This window comes from Sparus aurata, chromosome 14 (genome assembly GCF_900880675.1).
Source record: "Sparus aurata chromosome 14, fSpaAur1.1, whole genome shotgun sequence".
NCBI classification, from domain to species: Eukaryota; Metazoa; Chordata; class Actinopteri; order Spariformes; family Sparidae; genus Sparus; species Sparus aurata.
The window spans coordinates 1,352,069-1,372,554 of record NC_044200.1 but is presented as its reverse complement, the minus strand read 5'-3'; the positions used below and the strand labels follow the sequence as shown (position 1 = coordinate 1,372,554).

The 20,486-nt window shown below is 42.2% G+C and overlaps 1 protein-coding gene across 2 annotated transcripts in view; it reads right to left on the bottom strand.

Annotated features, from left to right (window-relative positions):
* dera (deoxyribose-phosphate aldolase (putative)) overlaps positions 1-20,486 on the bottom strand; it is an 88,268-nt gene that overhangs the window by 11,034 nt on the left and 56,748 nt on the right. For both annotated transcript variants that reach the window (XM_030440483.1, XM_030440484.1), the window contains exons 6-7: positions 16,800-16,928; positions 14,434-14,546 (exon numbers count right to left, since the gene is read on the bottom strand). In XM_030440483.1, the coding sequence (XP_030296343.1) occupies positions 14,434-14,546; positions 16,800-16,928 (242 nt within the window). The remainder of the gene's footprint in view (positions 1-14,433; positions 14,547-16,799; positions 16,929-20,486) is intronic.

Below are 20,486 nucleotides of genomic sequence, written 5' to 3'. Positions count from 1 at the left end.
AATTGATGTATGATGAAACAGCATCACATAGTTTATTCATATCACAACTATCATAGATACACTGCCAATCCGTGAACTCAAAGCATGCTTGAAGAGAGGTAATGCCGTCTTCAGACCAGCTCTTGAAAGTTCTCTCCTTTCTGTCCACACGTCTGAAGGTGGGTTTATATACAGTTATAAGGTACACTCCGTTGTGATAAGAAGCATCCAGCGAGGGCATTGGCATTGATGTATATGCTCCTTTTACTGTACCATAGCACAGATCGATTATAGTGCTCTTCTCTGTAGTGGAGCAGGCCACATACTGTTCATGTTTTTAAGACCGTGTTCAGTTTGCAATGATTAAAATCACCAAGAACAAATTTTGGTGCATCTGGGCAGACAGCAATCCAGCCTGCTCATTACGTCAGCGATCAGTTGACGTAATGAGCAGGCTGGATGCTGTCAGCTTCTAGATCAATTACGTCCATTACATCAGCGATCAGCTGACATACAAACTCATTGACATACAAACACACTCTTTCTCCTCGGCTTTTTCCAGTAATCTCTGGAGACCGGTCCAATCGAATCGGGATTCCAAACCCGCTGAGTGAAAAGTCCTCATCCCGGTCCGAGTCACTGAGCCAAGATTCAGTGAAGGCCAGGAGACAGGTCTCCTTGATTTCTCTCTTGAGCTTGGCCAATACTTCCGGTTCATCTAGCTTGTTCCTGATAGACTGAACATTTGCCAACAAAACTGTAGGGAGTGGGGGTAATTTGCGCCGATCGCTCAGCCTGAGAGTCTTTATTCTCCACTGTAGACCACCTCTTTTTCCCCTTTTACTGGTCCTTACGATCGGCTTGCATATCTCCCTCGGGATACTGGCTGATATCTCTCCAGCTGCTGAAGTCCGCAGGGATAGCAGAAACTCCCGGCTCAGAGTAACCCTCCCCGGTGCGCCATGTTCTCCTCCATGACAGACAGAAACACCAAGTAAAAGTCGTAGCGTTGCCGCGTGAAAAGAGATCAAAAGACCCGCAACTGTTCCTATCCGCATCGCTGATTCACTGACAGTTAATTCACACATAAAAATCAAAAGAAAAGGTAAAAGGCCTCTCGGAACATAGCAAACACATTAGTAGCATACACTGGGCCGACTGCTGGGTCACACACTGCGAAGGGCCCCGGAAGTTGTCTAGAATGCATTAAATACATTTAAATGCTAAACTGAAATTCTTGTGATTTCTACAGAGCACTCTCAACTTGAAATGATAGCAGCAATAGCAAATGGCTCAAAGTGGCAGTTAATAACCTAAACGATTTTGATTAATCATTGATTATGATAAATAAGATCTAATTTACATTCAGTAAAGAAGGGAAAAGATAGCCTATTCAATAATTCAGTCTCATAAAATGTACTAAACTGTCAGCTTGTTACCCTGATTAATAATCAAATTAATAATTATATCCAAAATGATGTCCTTGACAGAGTAGAGGTTGGTAACATTCACTCTTACTCAATATCAAACAGACAGCATGTACATTGTATTCAGAAAGCATTCAGACCCCTTCACTTTTTTCACATTTTGTTATGTTGCAGCCTTATGCTAAAATCGTTTCAATAACCTTTTCATCTCATCAATCGACACTCAATATACCATAATGACAAAGTGGAATCAGAGTGCTTCTGTGGATCCCAGCAATGGTTATGCTAATGTAAGGTGTCATGTACTGCATATTTAAAGTCTGTGTAAAGCAGCAATAAATTTGTGTTATGAGTTTGTCACACCACAGAAACATGTGTCATTGACCACTGAGCCAAATTTGAAAGATCCAAATAATTGCTAAGTATATAAATTAGGTCTCAAAATCATGGAAAAACAAGCACTTCTTTCTGCTGTGAAATGCTGGGGGCATGTCAGTTAGAGGCGCTGGAACCACGCCCACGCGCGAGAGGCAGGCGCCTCCTCTGTGTACTGTACAAGGACGTAACCTACAGTAACAATGAAAGCAAGCAGCTTCATCGGACGGACCCAGCCCGACCTGTTTGAGCCATTAGAGCCAGAAACTGACTCTGAGTCAGACACATAGTGCTCAGCCACCTTCCTCACAGTCCATGTTTTACATTACACACAAACGTAAAACCCCAGTCTACATATAATTCCCTGTCATAGTTATATTGGTGCACATAAAATATTACCTGTGGATTATCATTGTGCTGTCAGATGGACTCTACTCAGGGAATGAGGCCAAATCATCTCATGATTAAATGCAATAATATTTGCTAACATTACATGGGCATGACAGGATGCACGGTGTAAAATCACTTTCAGGATTTGCACCCTCAGCAAAATGCATTTAATTGCCCAAATGTACAATATTTATAACATACATAAGCACACATTTACACTCTCTGGTGGGCACGTAATGCCAGCGGCGGAGATGAAAGCATCCTCTGTCGGCAGGACGGAGACGGTCGCAGGCGGGCACATAATGCCGGCGGCAGAGACGAGAGCAACCGCTAACGGCGGGACGGAGACGGTCGCAGGCAGGCACATGATAACAGTGGCGGAGATGACAGCACTGACACTGGACACTGCAAAGATGCGTGTTGGTGGTGATTTTGAACTCTCCACAGTAGCTCCCCTTGACAAAATCGATGAACCATTTCCTCACGTTGTTGTCTTTAGGAAACTTAAATAAGCTAACGGCGCCGTTACCCTTAGCATTGTGGCATCCAGGAAAGATGCACGAGTGACGTGGAGGAGACATGACTGTTAAGCTGACTGGTTGACTGGTTAGCTAGCTGCAAACTATTCTAAGAGATGCTATCCAAGACTCGAGAGCGAGCAGAAAAACCACCGAAGCTAATGCGCTGAATGTATTTATACCGCTTCCGCAGCAGGGCCGGGTTTATGCAACGCAGCCATGATTTCTAACCCGCCAATTAAATCCTGAACACACAAATTTTGAAACACAGTTTGTGAGCCTAGCTCCACAATGGAATTCTAAATGGTTGAATGGCTTTTTACATGTTTTAAAAAAATACATTTTTGACCTATTTAATGTGTTTGGAAGAAAATGGCTGAATCTGCTTTACATGGACTTCAAAAGTTTTAAATGCAATGTGTTGAAATCAAGTAAAGTGTTACCGGAAGTTCTCAGATTGTGGCTGTTTTTATGACTCAGGTTTTTTTTTTTTTGTTTAAAGAGTGAAGAGTAAAGGTTTCTGGTCTCCAAAGGAGGTAGACCATCACCCACTCAATAAGACCACAGTGATGTCTGTAAATGCACATGAGTGTATAGTGCTCAAACTGTACACTTTAACCTAATTGTCATTATTTCAATTAAAATCCAATGTGTATAACTAACTATTAAATCAACTGCAGTTAGTAGTTGTGGTAGTTTTAGCAGTAGTAGCGAGTTTTACACCATTTGTCTCCGTGAGGTCCCTTTTTAATATTATTTTTCAAAATATTACATTAATGTGCTTCATTACATTTTCCATCACGTCAAGAGCAGATGTTATTAGATTATTAAATCGATTGGTGGTACCTTCCAGCTTTTCAATCATCACTCCTGCCAATACATAATTAAATCTGCAATGCAGTTCAGACAAATTCACTGACGATTGACAATTCTGCTAAAACCAGGTTGAACAAAGGTGTGGCCATCTTGGAAAAAACTACTTCAAGTGCAGTTTTTAGATGTAATAAAGTCTGGCCTGTAGATCCACAAGGCAAAAATGAAATGTTTGACGGACATGAAAGTGATGCAACGCACAGTTCAAGGATTTGCTGGGGCAGAGCATGCTCCAGAATTCCCACCTAAGTTTGGCAATCAGAACACTGCCATGGAAAGTGGCCCGCAAACATCAAGGAGAAAGAGTGGCTTCAATGATGAGTACCAGGTTCTCGAACCTACAGCCAGGGGAGATGTGGGCCAGAGGTTGTGGACATGTCGAAAAATTATTGTCAGCATTGTCACTGAAAGGTTCAGCATGAAGGAGCAGTGTTCAACTAGTGGAGCAGCAGGGCCAAACTAAAGTGAGATGTAAATCTGCCAGCTACAGCAGGAGCTAAGATTGCTAATACTTCGGTACAAACAGGCAATGGAAGAGGAAAAGGCTGGCTGGCTGGCTGGATGGCTGGATGGTTGGTTGGTTGGTTGGTTGGATGGTTGGATGGTTGGTTGGATGGATGGATGGATGGATGGATGGATGGATGGATGGATGGATGGATTACTTTAATGATCCCAGACTGGGAAATTATTTTGTTACAGCAGTAGTGGGTCAGCAAATAAAACACTTTGTACATAACATAAATAGAATCCAATATAAACATAGTGTATATATACAGTGCACAGTGTGCTATAAACAATAAACAATGATAATATATACAACAAAACAGTAGAGAGACCAGAGTTCTCTGTCAGGCAGAGGTGAGAGAGTTATTGTATAAAGTGATGGATTGTGGCAGGAAAGATTTCCTGTATCTGTTGCTACGACAGCGAAGCTGAAGCAGCCTTCCGGAGAAGGTGCTCCGCTGTCTGGACAGTGTGAGTTGGAGAGGGTGGAGAGGATTATCCATGATGGATATGAGTTTTTTCAGTGTCCTCCTCTCCACCACAGCCTCCAGAGTGTCCTGTTTGCAGCCAATCACAGAGCCAGCCTTCTTGATCAGTTTGTTGAGTCTGTTGGTGTCGCTGGCTCCAATGCTGCTTCCCCAACAAACCACAGCAAAGAAAAGTACACTGGCCACGACAGACTGATAAAAGATCTCCAACATCTTGCTGCACACGTTGAAGGATCTCATCTTCCTCAGGAAGTAAAGTCTGCTCATCCCCTTCTTGTAAACAGCTTCAGTGTTAGATCTCCAGTCCAGTCTGTGGTTGATGGCAACACCCAGGTACTTGTAATCCTCCACCGCCTCCACATCCTTTCCCAGAATGCACAGAGGTTGGAAAGCCGTCTTCCTCTTTTTCCTGAAATCTATCACCATCTCGCTGGTCTTTCGCAGGTGATTCTGTCCAGTCTACTCCACAAAGTTGTCTACCAGTGCCCTGTACTCCTCCTCCTGTCCCTCACTTATACACCCAACAACAGCCGAGTTGTCAGAAAACCTTTGCAGGTGACACGACCCAGTGTTGTACTGAAAGTCAGTGGTGTATAAGGTGAACAGGAAAGGGGACAGTACAGTCCCCTGTGGAGCTCCTGTATCACTAACCACCGCATCAGACAGAACACTGCCCATATGGACAAACTGTGGCCTGCCTGTCAGGTAGTCAGTAATCCAGGAGATCATTGTGTCGTCTACACCCATCACCCGCAGCTTCTCCCCCAGTAGCAGTGGCTGAATGGTGTTAAAAGCACTAGAGAAATCAAAGAATGTGATTCTCACAGTACCTCCTCCACCATCCAGGTGCGAATGGGCTCGTTGCAGCAGGTAGATGACAGCGTCATCAACTCCCAAGTGGGGCTGGTAAGCAAATTGCAGAGGGTCTAGCAGGGCTCTCACCTGCGGCCTCAGGTTGGCCAAAACCAGTCTCTCCAGCACCTTCATGACGTACGATGTGAGGGCCACTGGTCGATAGTCATTGAGGTCTGATGGTGTCGACTTCTTTGGAACAGGAACCAGGCAGGAAGTCTTCCAAAGCACCGGTATTCTCTCCTGACCAAGGCTCAGGTTGTAGAGGTGTTGTAGGACAGGAGACAGCTGGTTGGCACATGTCTTCAGGATCCTGGGGCTGATACTGTCAGGGCCTGCAGCCTTCTGCTGGTGGAGTCTCTCCAGCTGTCTCCTAACCTGGCCTGCAGTCACAGTCATGCGGGGGAGGCTGCTGGTGTCTTCAGTGGAGGACGAGGAGGTGGAGGAGGAGGTGAAGGTGGAGGACAAGGAGGTAGAGGAGGTGGAGGGGGAAGAGGTGGAGGAGGAAGAGGAGGAGAAGAAGGAGAGGTGCTGCACAGGAGAGCTCACATCAGAGGAGTGAGGGAGGAGGGGAGGAAGCATTTGGGGCAGTGAGGGTGTGTGGGGGTCTGGAGGTGTCAGGGAGACGACAGAAGGCTGTGAGCTGAACCTATTGAAGAATCTGTTCAGCTCGTTTGCCCTCTCCAGGCTGCCCGATGACTGTCTGCCGCTCACCTTACACCCAGTGATCTGCTTCCACACATCCCTCACATTGTTCTGCTGAAGTTTGGCTTCCTCCTGTAGGCATCTTTACAGGCCCTCAGCATATCCCTGAGTTCATGCTGCACTCTCCTCAGTTCTTCCCTGTCTCCAGACCTGAACGCCCTCTTCTTCTTGTTAAGAAGGGCTTTCAGGTCATTGGTGATCCACGGCTTATTATTAGGGAAGCAGCGTACAGTCCGGGTTGGCATGGTGGTGTGTTCAAAGAACCTGATGTATTCTGTGATGCAGTCGGTCATGCTGTCCAGATCCTCTCCATGTGGCTCAACAAGTGCATCCCAGTCTGTCGACTCAAAGCAGTCCTGTAGTGTGTCAGCAGCCTCCTGAGTCCACCTCCTCACGCTCCTAGTGTGGACAGGCTGCCGCTGAACAAGGGGGATATACTTAGGGGTCAGCAGGACCAGGTTGTGGTCAGATCTTCCAAGAGGGGGGAGGGCTGTGGGACTGTATGCATCCTTAGCATTTGCATACAACAGATCCAGTGTGTTACAGTCTCTGGTGGGGCAGTCAACATACTGGTGAAATGTTGGAAGGGTTTTGTCCAGTGAGACGTGATTAAAATCCCCAGTGATGACAATAAATGCGTTAGGATGCTGCGTCTGTATCATGTTCATGTAGGCAATAGAACGAGATCTGCTTGGGGCAGGGGATGGAAGGAGACCCAAATAAGTTAAATCACTTCTTTAAAGAACAAGTCTCCAACCATCCCCTGGTCAGTCTTTTTGGTGTCTATGGTTTTATTCAAAGTGGTTTTTGCCCACCCTCCCCCCGCTCTTCCTATGACTCACACCCCTTGGCAACCTCACCTTAAACATTGGGGTGGCCATTGTGGATTATTACAAGAAATGTCAGATTTGCCTGTATTTCCTTAGAACATATGTCATCATCAGTTCCTCCTGAGGAATGCATACATTGGGGTCTTGAGGGTGAAGGTATGAGCACAAAGGAGTAGTCACTCAGCTGATTGGAGAGGCACTGGACCATGCTAATACGCATGGGTCAATCCCACACAAGCTGGTGGAAACCTTGCAGAATGCAGGCTAGACACTCTTCTCGGGTCATTCAAGCTGCTGGGAATCAGGGCACTGCATAGAAAAAGAGCCATCAAAGAAATCACTATTGACCCTGAAATGGGCATAACACCAACCCCAACCTTTCAGGAGGAAGGGTGTCAAAAAAGACAACAAACTGAACTAAGAGAATATGCCTTGTCCCACTACTACAGACTACGCATCCTCATCCTTGTGTCATTTACCTATCCACATTCTTCACCAAGCTGGTTCCCATCTCTTTCTTCCACTTCTATTCACTAAGTGACTGAAATGGTCAGATCTACACTACTCACAATAAGTTAGGGATATTGTGAGAGAATCAGTGGATTTCATACATACAGTGTTTGTTTCACTTCAGAGAGTTTTGGGATAGGGAGGCAATTGTATTGGGGTGATAGACGCACCTCATTTTGTGTTTTCCACATAATGGTCTCACTGTGTACAGTGTGCCTTACATATTGGGGCCAATACCAAAAAACCTAAAAGACAACCCTTTTCAATGTAGCATCAATTTCAACATTCTGTGGGTATAAAAAGCTGGTATTGTCAGTAAGTCATTCCGAGTTCATCATTCAAACAGCCATGAACACACAACGTCACTAAACGGATGAGCAGCGCCTTCGGGTCGGTGGCAGGCAGTCAAATGTTGCTCGTGAACTTGGTGTGTCTCAAAGTGTCATCAGCAGACTTGCATCAAGACACAGAACTACTGGCAGAGTTCGTGACAGACCCAGGAGTGGAGCCCCACGAATGACAGACCGCAACGATGACCAGTACCTAAGGACCTATGCACTCAGACATCGTTATGCAACTGCCACACAGCTGCAGGCCCAGTTATGAGATGTGAGGGGTACCAGGGTTTCCAGACAAACCATTCGAAACCAACTCCACCGCTTTGGCTTGAATGCCAGACGACCGTTGCAGGTGACTCCACTGACACCAAGACACCGCCGTGAACGTTTGCAGTGGGCACAAGACCATGTGACCTGGACAATGCAGCAGTGGTCTACAGTCCTGTTCACTGATGAGTGTCGGGTCACCTTGCACAGAAATGATGGTCGTCAGCGTTGCTGGAGAAGGCGAGGTGAGCGATACGCCGAGGTCAACATGGTCCCCAGGGTTCCCTTTGGTGGAGGAGGTGCAACAGTCTGGGCAGGCATCACCAGTCAGCGCAAAACAGATTTGGTTATTGTAGATGGCTCAGTCACTGCACGTTCTTACCTCAGAGACATCATAGAACCCATCATCATCCCCAAATTCCGCCAGCACAGCCCCAACTTTCTGTTCATAGATAATAATGCTCCACCACATCGTGCCAGAATTGTCACAGCTCGACTTCAGGAAGTCGGCGTGCCTCATATGGTATGGCCAGCAATGTCCCCTGACCTGAACCCCATAGAGCACGTCTGGGACCAGCTGAAGCAGAGACTGGATGATCGTACCCCACCCCCACGTGACCTGGCAGAACTCCGTGTAGCACTTGTGGAGGAGTGGAACGCATTGCCTCAGAACAACATCATGAGGCTAGTGAGGAGCATGAGACGTCGCTGTCAAGCTGTCATTGTGGCAAATGGTGGAAACACCCGCTACTGACATTGTCAATTTTTGTTATTTGAGGCTATCCTTGTTATTGTCTAAATTTTTGGGGTAATAAATATCAAACTAATGAAAATGGTGTTTCTTCTCATTCATTATTAGTAATATCAAAGGGAACTTTTACTTATTTCATTAAAATTCAGACCAAATAGGAAAAGCACTCATGTAAATAACAATATCCCTAACTTATTGTGAGTAGTGTACTTGAATTTGTAAATATATAAATCGTTTGTTTCAGAACATGTAATCATTTTTGATATTATGAAACATCAGTTTCATAATGTGTTGGATGTGCTTCACTGTTATACAATCCAAAACACAGATTAGAACATGTTTATTTGTTATGTTACTTGTTACTCTGTTATTTGATTTATTCAGTGCTGCCATTGGTTCTCAGATATGTTGCACATATTGACAACAGAATGAGTGAGAAATCCGTGTACCCTTCGTTCTTTGGTTTTTCCGTTTCAAAACCAAATTAAGTTATTTCGGTATAACTGAAAAACAACTTTGTTTTTCGGTTATTTTGTTTTAAAACCAGAACGGAAAAATGGAAAAACAGAATAACACAAAATCACACATTGTGTAGCTGTTGTTCTGTTTTAAAACAAAAACAGAATAACGTGAAAATTAAGTTTTTTGATTTTTACTGTTTTGTTATTGTGATATTTGGAAAATTTGGATTTAGGAGCGGCAGCGCAGTAATTGTAATTCATGTAATTCACACAGAAAGCTGCGCTGCCGGTCCTAAAGAGACGTGACAGTAGACGTCAGGATGATGACGTCGGGGTGTTTCCCAGGTGTTTTCCCTGCGGTTATTTATCAAAATATACACCTGCACCAGGCGTTTAAAGGGTGCAGGTGGGCCCTTTTTTGGGCCCTACTTGGGCCCTACTTGGTAAATCCTGTGAGGGAAATTCTCAAATGTCCCTTCTCTTTTTTTTATATGTTGTTATTGCTCACCATGCTTGGTCAGGATGTGAGAGGAGGGGAGATTCCTCTTCACCTTTTGTGTAAAGGTCAGAAAGTCACATGAGGGGCAAGTCAAACAAAACAGCAAATGGTCACTGCCCTGGGAAAGGCAGTATCAAAACAAATATCAGGCAGTCATTATTTTGGGAAGGAGTAATTACCAACTGACATAAAGTATTTAACTACTGTATTTAAGTCAAACATCAAGTCTTCTTTCTCCGTTGCATGTATTTAAAGAGATTTGATTCATCAAGCTGAGACTAAAATTCTTAAGAGAATAAGTAATTCTCTACCCCAACAAGGATAATTTCCATTACACCAGCACCACAGAAAGGTAGGAAATAACAATCTTCATGCGTTCTTAGAGTTGATGCAGAGCAAATTCTTTAATGATTCTTGTTTCTATTGCATTAAGTAAAGGGTTCCCCTGGGTTTTTGAGTTGTTTGATAACTTTCATAAATTTTGTCTGCAATAATTTAATAACTACATTTAAAAATCATTCTTTACATTCAATGCTGCTGTAAATACAGGAACCTCAACCCAACCTCAATCACAAAGTCAGTAATCACTCTTATATTGAAAAAAGGCAAAGACCCCATTGAATGTGGAAGTCACCGTCCCATCAGCCTTTTGTGTTTTGATGGTAGACTTCTTAAAAAGATTTTTACAACAATTGTAAACAAAGTAATAAGGACAATCATACATCCAGATTAGGTTGGGTTTGTGAACCTCCTCTGACAGCCTCAGACGTCTCTTGCATTTAATTTAGAGGACAAAATACATGAATACCCTTACAGCTGCTGGCATCTGAGATCATGTCAGCTCTTACTTTCACATTGAAAGAATTTGGATTTGGACCAGTATTTCAGAATATTGTAAAACTTATATACAATCAGCCTAAGACTAGGGTAACAACTAGTGGCCTCAGACATCTGCTTTTACTGTAGGACGTAAGAATAAATGAATCTGTCAGTATCACGATGGGTGGTCGGGAAGATAAAATGTTGATTTTTGCTGATGATATTGTGGTATTAATGACAGACCCGCAGACGTCTGTCTGCCAAGGTTGGATATGTTTAACTTGTTTTTTAGAGATCTCGGGTACAAAATAAACTCAACTATGTCTTCAATATTTGAGGATACTTCTCAACCCAGGACTTGAGAAGATGATATTTGATAGTTTTGGCCATGCCTTGGACAAGATAAAACTCACTCTCAAAGGCTGGGACAAACCGCAGATTTAATTATGGGGAAGAATACAAAAATGGTCAATTATTACTTGAATTATCTCCTAAGTATGCTACCTCTTGGTGTTCCAGGGACTATATTCCTGACTATTGATAAAATGCTTAATCAATTTAGGAAAAGGCCTAGGATGAAGCTAACCTGATGGCAGGCTAAAACACAATATCTAGGGCTGCCGCTTTCTAACATGAGTCTCTATCAGAAAGCATTCATAGGAGCTCAGATAGTCTCCCTCCTCTCACGTAGGGAGGACGGACCCACATTGGTAGATCTAGAGGAAGAACTGAATGCCCCATTCAGGGCAGCAGATTTTGACTCAGTGTCCAGTAGAAGATATCCAGAATCCTATAATCTTTCACACTAGAAATACCTGGCTTCAGGGGCGTCGCATCCGTGGGGGATGTGGGTGTTTTAACACCCACACTTTTCCCGGTGAGAGGGTTCAACACCCACACTTTTTCTGCCATTTATCCACAGTTTTGCACAAACACCTCACTACAGTTGCTCAGTTTCTCTGGCCGTTCTAGTCTGCGCTCGCTGCAGCTGCCTCCTCTCCCCTCCCTCTCCTGTTACTTCTTCAAACATGACACCGGCTTTGGGACTGACCGGCTGATGATTGGCTGTTCTGCCTTACCCCGCCTCTCTTGCTGTGTTAGATTTATTGTTCAGCTCGTGCTGATGATGCGGGAACTACCATAAAATACCAAATAATAGCCGGGCGTTTATTTGTTTCAATCACTTAACAGACCAGGCGTTTATTTCGGACAGGCGTTTAATTCCCTCCTCACAAAAATCTGGTATGAAAATGTCATAAACTTCTCTGTGAATTCTCTGGCATCCTTCTGGGCACAACATGTGAAAAAGGCGAAGAAGAAAAACGTGCAGTGTCAGTGGTCACGTCTTCTTCATTGATGTTTTTTCAAAATAAATTAGACTCTGCATTTATTTGGAACCGGCGGTTATTTACCAAAATGTACACCTCCACCCAGCGTTTAAAGGGGACCACATGATGTGTTTTATAATGTCTTTATGTGTTTACAGATGCTAATGTATCTAACGCTATGTAAAAATGTTTTTAAAAAAACACCACCACCACCACCACATCCATCCCCCGCACTTTTGAAAAGCTTGCTACACCTCTGCCTGGCTTCATTACATAAAAAAACAGGGAGTGTCCTCCTTTCTGGTAGGGTCAGCCTCATTGTGGAACAACCTAAATTAAAACTAAGAGAGAAGGTGTTCTTCTGGAAAGACTGGTACACCAAGAGGGTTAAGCACATTGGATGTCTTTATCACAACAATACTTTGACCATTTGATGAACTGAAGGAGCTTTACAACCTTCTGAGAAAAAATTTGAACTGGGCAAAGAGCGCAAAGAACGCTCATCTTGGGCGGGCCCAGCATGCACTGGGTTGTGTACTCAGTTTTTTATATGCACTACATTGAAGTTGTTCTTACTCCTGCTCTTTGCCTTCTGAATAGTCTAAAAGGAAATGAGATAATAGGTGGGAAGAAGGCTCAGTGACTAAGTTCGCTATCACTATAGCTAAGAGGGTAATACTTAAAGCTAGGGTCTGTAATGTTGTTAAGAAACACATTTCGTTATACTGGGTGAAATGATCCTGCTATCCTGAGAGTAGTCAATACAATATGTATTCAGAAAAAGGAACGAAAATAATCGGACCTCTGTGGCAGCTGCAGGACTGAGAAAAATCTGACCAATCCATGCCATCTGGCCCGGATAGCACAGATATGGTCAGATGCCTTCATGTCTCTTTCTGTCCCTCCCTCCTCCGATGCAGAGGTTGCTCTCTTTCTGTTGGACAGGTAACTATTTGTTTTGTTTTAGGGGAATTTGTTATTTTCATGAAATATGTGAGGTTTGCCAACTTGGCTACGTTAGTAGCTCGTCTTAGCCCAATGCTAACGTTAGCTTCTTTGAGTATTGTTTTTAGCCATGAGAATGGCTAATGAGTCGGTGGAACTTAGAGGTGCCACTTTCAAATCTTGCTAGCCCTCTTGCTAGCTCTCCAGGATTGTAGACCCTAGCTTTAAACACGGGGCAGGGGAGAACAACCCTACTTACTCTTAATGGTTCATGGCCCTATCGGCCCTTACTATTATTCGCCCTCATTAAAGATTAATATATAAAATAAATGGGACAATGGACATCTATGCAGAAATTTGGGAGCCTTTTATAACACAGATCAGGGAAACGTGAGGTAAATCTGATGTATACATCATTTGAAACCAAGCCTACAGGGCACCATGTTCAGCTGGCATTACAGGGAGGGGAATAAGGGGAAGGGGAGAAAATGGTTTCCTTCCAGGTCAAGTGTTCATTACATTTGTTGTACATGTATGGTTGTCTACAGGGTGGCTGTGTATGTGCATGCAGGTACAACTAACGATGAGTGCATATGTGTAGTATATGTACTGAATTTTTTTATGATTTATTACTTTTTGTTCCATTTGTTTATTTATTTCCCTTTTGTTGGTACTTCAAACAGGTATGCCGATGTCTTACTAGTTCTGTTGCGTTTTTAGTTTGAGGTTTGTGTTGATATTTGTTTTAGTCATCATCCATGTCCCTCAGTAGTTCAATAAATACCTTGAATTACGCCATTGTGTTTGTGTTTTCTTTTATGACAGAGACCGATTCATTTGATGCGATTAATTTTCCTATTAATAAATTACTCAATTTATTAATTAATCAATGGAGGTGGTGCCTCTTGTAATTAATAAAATCTAATATATATGGTGTGAGCGCCACACTAGGTCACATAAAAAGGTTTTTCTGGCTGATAATATCAACATATTTCAGACTATGCTAGCTGATAAAGGATACACTGTCTCTGCTAATCGTACACTGCTTAAACACACTTTTTGCTATAATAAATGTGTATAACGATATGCCATTGTCTAGTCTGCAGTGTGAGGAGTACAGTTGAGTTAAACTTGTGTTTTCCACTTGTAATGATGAAAAACAAAAACAAAAAATAATGCTCGTGTTCTCCTACCCAAAGACTACATTCAAAAATGGCAAACCATGGAAGTTTGTAGGTGACATTTTTACACATTAACAGAACACTGTGAGTATACCACACAAGGGGTTCATACATTCGAAGGACACTGGATGAAATTGTTTAAAGGTCTGAATTGAATTTTGATCTTCATACACAGAAACTGGTTTATCTAATTACTTAAATCATGGAGCAGATATACAAGTTCCAGCCTTTTTAAAATCCTTAGTTGTGTTACTCTTTGGAACTGTCAAATTAAACAATTTGGCTAGTAGAAGAGACAAACTCCATGTACAGTGTCAGGCGCAATCCATCTTCTCCACATTCATCAGGAAATATTTACAACTTTTTTCAGAAAGGAAGGAGAGGGCACTTTACCTTTTGGCCTGTGAACAAGTAGTAGTCACGGATGGCCCTCACCATCACTATGGCGACGGGATAAGTAGCATTGACAACCTCCTTTCCTGTGGAAGTCTTGATGAAGTCTGAACCTGTCCAGTTTAAAAAGTGACATGTGGTCTTGAACACAGCAGCACACACAGAGGAGCATATAATGCAGTCATGTCCAGTTTAAAAATGTACATGTGGTCTTCAACACATCGAAACACGGAGAGGAGCATATACTGCCGTCATGTGGCACTCATTCTTGATCTGTAAATAGGTTCTCTATTTACCTGCACAACGTTCAAAACTGTAACGGAAAGGTGCAGAGAGAGTATACACAGGGCATTACCCTGACAGTCTGGGCATTACCCTGACAGTCTGGCCAGACTAGACAAGAACATATGCTGCTGCTGATCGCATACAGAGGGCAGCTGCACACTCATCAATAAAAACCTTAATTTTTCCTTCCCTTCCTTCACAGCCAATTATGTTTTATCAGCTTTCCTGATAAAAATAGAAGATGAAATGAAGCTCTTTAATAGATTACCCACAAACTGTGGGCTGCAGAAAAAAAAAAAATCAGCCCCTCAGCCTCCTGGTGTATAATGACTGTTCATAATTGAACAGAGCAAGATGAACATTTTCCAGTTCATTAAAGACATGTTCTATGTATTTTTCCAGTCAGGCCTTTCAGCCTTTCTCCCCTTGTCCTCAAACTAGCATAATCCTTAAGATTCGTTATGGGGAGTCTTAATTACTAGATAATGAATAACGGTTATTAAATGCAGTGGCGGTAATGAAGCTCTATTCATTTGCGTGGGCAAATGGCGGATACTGGCGGGGAACAGCAGAGTAAAATAGCCTGCATCAGAGATTAATAGGTGAAATTATCATTCAATTTCAGGAATCTCATAGGCAATTCATAGGAACAAGGGGGGATTAGGGAGTGAGTGTGGTGACAAAAGCAGTGCATTTTAATAATGATCTCTATCAGAGCCCCTGACAATTGGATACTATAATCTGCTTATTATGTGATGGCTAGTTAAGCATACTGCCTGTGCTTGTGCATATGTGCTTGGGTAGATGAATGTGAGTGTGAGTATGTTTGTGAGCGCCCGTGTGTGTGTGTGTCTTTAAGTGTGTGCGTGTGTGCGTGCATACATGCAGAGAGGGAGAGGAGGGATAGCTTCTTCACTCATCAGTTTTGCCTTTTCAGAAGGCAAGAGAAAAGGTTAAGCAGCAGTGCCACAAGCCAAATGATGGCATGAATTAAACCCAGACATCAGCTTAAATTGACTTCGACTTTAAGCCATTTAAAATCACTGTAGAGCCACATAAACCTGTGACCAGTCTTCACAAAAAGAAAAAAAATCTTCACCTAACATAGAAACACACACAGTGGCCTTTCTAAGACTGAAGCATCTCTTTCCATAAAGGTTTTGTACAGTGTACGTGAAAGCAGGCAGTAACAAACTAAAAATATGGAGCAAACTAAATATACAGCATTAAGCATTGTGGGTTATCTTTTTATGAGCAATTTAATTTATCATGAGCTTAATCAGTTTAACAGAGGTTTATCCGTAACATTTCAGTGACCACAGGGATCCATCAGCCTGCAGTCAATAATATTTAATTCTAGCTACTGACAAGAATCTGAAGAGAAACAATCAAAAGCCCCTTTCACAAATGAACTCCAGGCAATATCCAGAGAATCAGGTCAAGATACTGTCCACATTTGCTTGTTCAAGAGCTTGTTCGATGTGTTCACACTTGTTGGAAATACTCTGTAAGGTTTGGGCAAGTGGAAGCAGCATCTGGATAGTAGGCTATGGACTTCTCCGTATTGATTCAACATTTTGGTGTTGATATCAATACTACATGGAATTAGATGGATACGCATTATCAGCAAAAGAGTGAAAAGTAATATATAGGCAAGCAGAGAATACTAAAATGTAGCTAAATACCACTGTAGAAAGAAAGCTGCAGCATTTTGGATTGGGTGTCTAGCAGCATGAATGGACCATATGGAAGCGCAAGAGACCAGCTGTGGGAAATATTCTTAGCAGATGTTTTGTAGAACTGTCATGATCAGCAGTTTAAATGCCATTTTGTGTGTTGTGTATGTGTTACAGCTGATCAAACAAGCACAAACATGGAAGAATTCACTTCGGACAATTCAATCCTCTATTCACATGTGGCTCACCTGGATAGTGCAGACATTTGTATTCGGACATACAGCTCGTTTGGGTAAGCTCTGGATAAATTAGTTGAGTTACAGTTCATGTGTGAAAGGGGCTTAAGAAAATCAAAGACAAACTGAAACATTACAGAGTAGGTTATTGAATCATGCAAAGACTGACCAGCCATCATGGCGACCAGGCTGGCTTTATAGATGTTGGTAAAGGTACCCAGCTCTCCAATTGCCAGAATTGTCTTCATGTGAGCATCACCACAGGCCTCTCGAAACTGATGGATCTCATCATACATGGCTGTAGAGGGGGACAGGAAAAACTTACTGAACATATTTTATCCATGATCAGAACATAAACAACTGAATAAAAACTCACTACATCACCCAAACTGTACTGAACCTGCTAGAATTACAAACAATATTGGTGCCTCTTTCAATATACAGATCAACTGTTCTAACTGAATCTAAAATAAAAACGTTAAAGATCCAAGTAGTATTGGGCTTATTCCATTTTTCTTTTAACACAGATTTTCTAAAATAAATTCTCCACTAGTTTTCGCTTTTTTGCAGCCAATGTGGATTCTTTGCTATTAATTAGGGCCCGAGCAGGGAACCTGCGAGGTCCCTGTTGTTTTTCTAAGGATTACTATTAGGGCCCGAGCAGGGAAGGGCCGGAGCAGGGAACCTGCAAGGACCCCATTGTTTTTCAAATGATTCATTTTTATTTATTTTTTTTTCTTTGTCCCAAATGATCGCATTTTTCACTGTCTGAACATACCCCAAAACTCACCAAACTTGGAGTATAAGTCACACCTGGCGAAAAATGCTATAATCTATTGTCGTCCTGAATTTCCACCACTAGGTGGCGCTGTTATTAAGGAATGTGCGTTTTGGCTAATAACTCCCATATACTTTGTCGCACATTCAAAAACCTCATATCCACGCATTCAGTGATTTGTGCTGAGTCTTGTGGTATAGGCCACGCCCATTTCCGCCTACAGTTTTTTTTTCCCGCAGATTCTCAAAATGTCAAAAACCTACTTTTTCGAACTCCTCCCTGGCGATTTCACCAATTTGCACGAAACCTGGCACACAGCATCTGTCGACCCTCCTGACAAAAAATTATCAAAAGACTTTTAATAGGACAATTAATTTTAAAGTTATTAAATAATAACTTCCTGCAGATTTGGTTCAAAACAGAAAGTGTTGCATATCTCCACATTGGTGTGGTCTCATGACATGAAACTCAGGTTACTACTTTCCCATGAGCCCCTAGGCCCTGTGCAAAATTTTCGGTGATGGCCGTTCTTTAAATTTAAGTATTTTATATCTCCACAATGTTTCATCTGATTAATGCGAAACTTTGTACATTTATTGTCAGTGCCCTCCTGAGGACAGCTGATAAAGGGTTTACCGATCCGCCACTAGATGACGCTCTGGTGGCCGGCTCATTTAATATTTTGCACTGTGACCACACCATAACACTTATGGAAATGAAATTCATAGAGGTGCTATAGAATGGCCCCCGTGACTCACACACCAAAAATGACCAGCAGATGGCACTATTTTCAATGCAAAAGCGTTTTTCACTCATAATTCCCACTTAATGTGTTGCACATTATTAAACCTCATACCTATGTGTTCCCTGAATTCAGCTGAATTGTTTGGTGTAGGCCACGCCTGCTTTTGCAGTAACTTTCCATTCGCAAAATTGCAAACAATGAAAAACCTACTTTTTCAAACTCCTCCTAGGTAATTTGAGCGATTTGCACCAAACTTTGCATGAAGCATGTGTGGACCCTCCTGACAAAAAGTTATCAAAAGAATTGTGATAGTGAATGAAACGCCCGAAATATAAAACAACAATTTCTTTCACATTGTGTTGAAAACAGACAATCTTGCATATCTTTACAAAATACTGTCCGATTATCACATAAATGTTCGTAATTGATTGGTATGGCCTAATGATGGTCTGCGTTAAATTTGGTGCAAATCGGCCAATAGGTGGCGCTCTGGTAGCAGTCTAATTATTGTGAATGTGAATATAATATAATCTTCAAATCCTCTTCAAAATTCATCGACTTTCAACCTCTTCTTGCACCTTGTAGTTTGAGCTGCAGACACCATTCCATCTTTAAAAGAGTCAGAAGACCTTGAACTATTAGGCACATAGTCGGCTATTTAAAATCTTTTACGATTTTGAAATCATCACAGTTTTTGTTTTAAGGATTTTTAGCCCATCTTCAGATTTTATAATGGGTGTGTATTGCGTGAGCCAAAGTGTGTGACATCGTCGCTAGAGTGGAGAGCAGCTAGAAGAACTAGAGAAAAAATTCTCTTCAGCTTGATTTGGATCCCACTTCTTTTACTTCACATAGACAATATATACATAGAAATAGTGTTGTCACGATACCAAAATTACGACTTCAGTACGATACCTGACTAAAATATCTCGATCCCGATACTGAAACGATACCACGGCGGAAAACTAAAACATCACCACAAGTAATGGCATAAATTTTAGATGACAGAATGTGGAACTTAAAATTATCTGTATCTGTACAGAAGGAGACAAGTGTCTTAAAAAATTTACAGCACATTAACTACAATTTTATTCATCATAAAAATAATGAACATAAATGACATTAACTGTAAGTCTGGCAATTCATATAATAAGATAATACTTTATTCATCCCACAAAGGGGAAATTTGCAATTTGTATTTCATGTTGATAAAATTCAAACCCTTGATTATTAGTCTGCAAACTACCTGTAGTATCCAAGGTTGCTGAAAAGTGGGTATCAGAGCAGCTTGTCTCCTTCTTGAACACCAGTGAATTTAATCTCCATCCCATGCAGTTTGGCTTTTGGGCCAACTACTCCACTGAAACAGCCAACTGCCTTTTCTTAGAAAAGGTCCGAGCTATGGTCGACAAAGGAGGTGTTGTTGGTGCAGTGTTCCTAGACCTGCGCAAAGCCTTCGACACAGTCAACCATAAGGTCCTCCTGGCCAAACTATCCTCTTTCAACTTTTCTCCATTAGCACTTAGCTGGTTTGAATCTTACCTGACTGGTAGATGTCAACATGTTGTTGTTAACAACCAACTTTCTCCAGCTCTCGAGTTGTACACTGGAGTACCACAAGGGTCAATCCTTGGTCCACTACTGTTTTCTTTATATATTAACGACCTGCCATCCGTCTGTCCCGATGTGGAAACCCAGTTATATGCAGATGACACTGTAATGTATGTGCATGCCAGGACAAAGCAGTTGGCAGCTGCTAAACTCACTTCAGCGTTAGAGCAGATCTCTAAATGGCTAAACTGCTCCTGCCTCCAACTTATTCTAAAAAAAACTGTAGGAATGTTCTTCACTAAAAGGCAATGTAACATTCGACCAACTATAACAATCTCAGGTCATAATATTGATATTGTGTCAGAGGTCAAATATCTGGGAATTGTTATTGACTCCAATCTAACGTTCAAAAAGCACATAAAAAAAGTAAGTCAAAGAGTTAGGTTCAGTTTAGCAAACTTTAAATACATAAGAAACACAATGACTTTTAATGCCGCCAAATTATATGTGAATGCCATGGTCATGACCCATCTAACATACTGCCTCACAAGCTGGGGACAAACCAATGCCTCTACACTGAAGCCATTGGAAACCCTGTACAAACAAACCCTTAAAGTCTTGGATCAGAAACCGAACAGCTCACATTATTGTACCATCCTACACAAACACAAGCTTCTGAGTTGGGAAGACGTCATAAAATATAGGAACATCTGTCTGGTCTTTAAAATCCTGCATGGTTTAGCTCCCCCTCCACTGAACTCACTCATAAACCAACGCAGCAC